The 3,166-nt window shown below is 44.1% G+C and overlaps 1 protein-coding gene across 1 annotated transcript; it reads left to right on the plus strand.

Moving 5' to 3' along the window:
• The first annotated feature begins 457 nt into the window (after positions 1-457).
• On the plus strand, positions 458-2,799 carry LOC119364395 (kinetochore protein SPC24 homolog). Its single transcript, XM_037629874.1, has 5 exons — positions 458-876; positions 1,250-1,391; positions 1,478-1,579; positions 2,068-2,141; positions 2,390-2,799. The coding sequence occupies exons 1-5, from the start codon at positions 696-698 to the stop codon at positions 2,485-2,487; spliced, it is 597 nt and encodes a 198-aa protein (XP_037485771.1). The 5' UTR covers positions 458-695; the 3' UTR covers positions 2,488-2,799.
• Positions 2,800-3,166: the final 367 nt, after the last annotated feature.

The raw sequence follows: 3,166 nt of genomic DNA on the forward strand, positions 1-3,166 counted from the left end.
AGATCCGTTGGCGACGCGTAGCAACCCTTTTTTATTTTGAAGGAACCAGCCAATTTAGCTGCATGTCAGGCTGGGTATGTGACCTGTCGGACATGTCAGAATCAAGTCACTTAACACAGGTTGATAATGCTTCCTCGCAAGCATATATTTCCAAGATATTGGAGAACCAAATATTTGTGTCGCTTCAGATAGCCAAGGAGTGGTGAATGACATCAATAAAGGGACAGGAGGTCCCAATGCTGCTATAGTTCATGAAATCTTGAACCTCTGTACTAGTTTAAATTCATGCTCTTTCATTTATGAGCGTAAGAATTTTAATTTTAAGGCTCGTAATCTCGTGAAATATGCTTGTAATCTGGGTGTAGGTAGACATATGTGACTGGACACTCCTTATGACCCAAGCCTTGTACCTATGACCTATGTTTTGAATGAATAAAAAGGGCGAGATTTCTTAAAAAAAAAACAGTTAACACAGATCGAATTGGTTCTTTGGAGCCCAAATCTGCCATTCTCCTACTCTCCATTGTTAGAGAGAGTAGTCCGCCCAAATCCATCAAAAATCCATCGCGCCGTCCTCCCGGAAGACACCGGCGGCGCAACGCCGGTGTCCCACGGAGCCCAATCCATCTCTCTTCACCGGTTCACGGCCTGTGGAAAGCGAAAGTGGTTGTTAGGGTTTTGCCGGCGCCTCTCCGATGGCGGAAGATGCTGGTAGTCGGATTGAGGTGGCCAACCTCCTTTCCCTCGGCGAGGACCTCGTCGGGGTGCTCGTGGGCAGCAAGGACGGCGAAGCCCTTGCGCAGGCCTGCGACGGGGCACGGATGCTGCGCTCCGCCTGCAGATCCGAGTCCGGGGACCTCGAGCTCCAAATCAAAGGTCCGTTCTCTCTGGCTCTGTTGAGATTCCGATTCATGTCGTGTTTAGAATTACTCGTGTGGTGAAGACGATTTTGGTGCTCAAGTTCAGCGGGGAAAATTTAGAGTCACTGGCAATTTTGGAATACCTGTGGTTGAAAATCCTGCTTAAAAGGGCCTGATTTTGAAACAAAAACTAGCATATCTAATTTACCTAGCATTCCAGCACTTGCATACCAAAGGATTCAAGGAACACTTTACATCCATTAATTCAAGCACCTGACATGGAAACAAAATAATAACAGTGGGTTACCTTCGAAATAATTAGAGATGTGGTGATGGTTGACTATTTGAGAGTTTGACAATAAAAGTGGCATGCTTCTTTTGTGCAACAGAGTATCAGGAAAAAATAAACTCCTTCAAGGAAAAGTTAGACAAGGCAAAAGCTGAAACCGTTACTGATGAAGAACTGAACACGCTACAAAATGAGATGGAGGAGAAACTCCGGGGGGAGCAACAGCTTCGCCAAGACTTAAGATAAGTTCTTATTTCAACATCTGTATCATTATCATCTGAATTGCTACCTTAAGTTGGATTCCTGATACAGTTTATGTTGTCAACACAGCGGTGAGTGATGAGCTTGATAACCTAGACCGTCAAAGGACTTCTATAGAAGAAAGGAAGGATTCTGTCAAGAAGAAGGAGAAAGACATGCTGAAGGCACAGTAAGTCCAGATTTGTTCTCTCTATCACTGAGTACATGTATGTACATTTTGCTTTCGTAACTGCACACATGCCATCAGTGGGAAACTATTTGGATGGTCAAGCTAGCTAGGAAATCTCATCTGGGCTGTATAACTAGCAGCACCATTACGTTGTCCATCCCAACAATAAGTTCTATGTACTGGCCTGTTTGATATTCACCGTTATATAAGAACTAGGATTGAAGTTGAAATCGGTATTTGTAGTTCATTACTAAATTATGAATTTGGATGATGCTACCGCTCCCTTATCTTCCCCCTGACATATTTGCAATTTCATTTCATTTCATTGCACACAAGATTGTTGAGCAAGGTTTGGTGATTTTTCTAAACACTGGTTGGAATGTAAATGAATGATTCCTCCTAATTCAGTATGAGATGAGTTTCAGGACTGTTGCTTGTACTGGTTATCGTATTTCGCAGTTAAATTGACCAACTACATTTTTGTGCAGAAGTATGCTCTCCATGTGTGTGTCAGTTACAAATATGATGCCAGATTTCGAAGATCAGGAGAAGATTTCTGGATGTATCCTTTCAATATGTTACTGTTTTGGCTTCTTTTCTTGTACTCAAGGACATCAGTTTCTACCTATGGACGTCAAATAAACTACTCCCTCCGTCCCAAAATAAGTGTCTTAACTTTGTACTAGCTCTAGTACAAAGTTGTACTAACCTTGAGACACTTATTTTGGGAGTACTATTCTGCCTTTTGTCACTATATTATTTTTATCTACAGCAAACAAAACTTGTGTGCAATCCTTAGCTTTTTATCAGATATTGTTGACAAGAACAGGAAGAAGCTAGATAAGTTCGAATTTGGGAAGACAATGTCACCAGTTGAGATCTGCGACAAGCTTTGGAAAATGATTTAGGGCGTGGTACCTGCAGATTGTAGTCATTGCACATTAGCTCTGGTGCAGCATGGTGGAGAAGGTGGACCGGACCTGGACGAGGCTGCATCTGCAACCACTTGAACCTGATGCTAGTTATCTGACGTAGTCTAGTTCCTTATGATTGTACACCAAACAAATATCAGTTGTACGCCTGTTTGTAGCTACTGCCCCTGGTCCTGGCGAGACCTCTACTGCTATGCTTGTTTCAATCCATGTTGCCCCTTTGTAACTCTGCTGATGTACCCTTGGTGAACCAATGTTAGAGCAAAACATCTCAATGCTGTGTTGGAATGTGCGTGGCTTGAACTGCCCAGACCGTAGAGCCACTGTCCATGAAACAATTGCTACATCCTCCTGCCATCTTGTTTGCCTACAGGAAACAAAGCTTCAAGTCATTGTGTTATGACCGGCTGGACCTATGGCTGTAGGAGGCCCACCGGGCAAGCTTAGCCCGCATGTTATCTTAGTTTCTATTTCACGTCGTGGTTATATATACAACTTGTAAGACTATTTTGAGATTTAAGCAACAAGACTATTTCTATTGCCCGGCTCCCAGAGGAGCTGGAAACCCTAAACCCTAGCCGCCTCCTTCCTTCGCCGCCGCCGCACCGCGCAAGGACGGCGCCACGCCGCCGGCCGTCGCGCGCCAGCCCGCACC

This window comes from Triticum dicoccoides, chromosome 2B (assembly GCF_002162155.2).
Source record: "Triticum dicoccoides isolate Atlit2015 ecotype Zavitan chromosome 2B, WEW_v2.0, whole genome shotgun sequence".
Lineage (NCBI taxonomy): Eukaryota > Viridiplantae > Streptophyta > Magnoliopsida > Poales > Poaceae > Triticum > Triticum dicoccoides.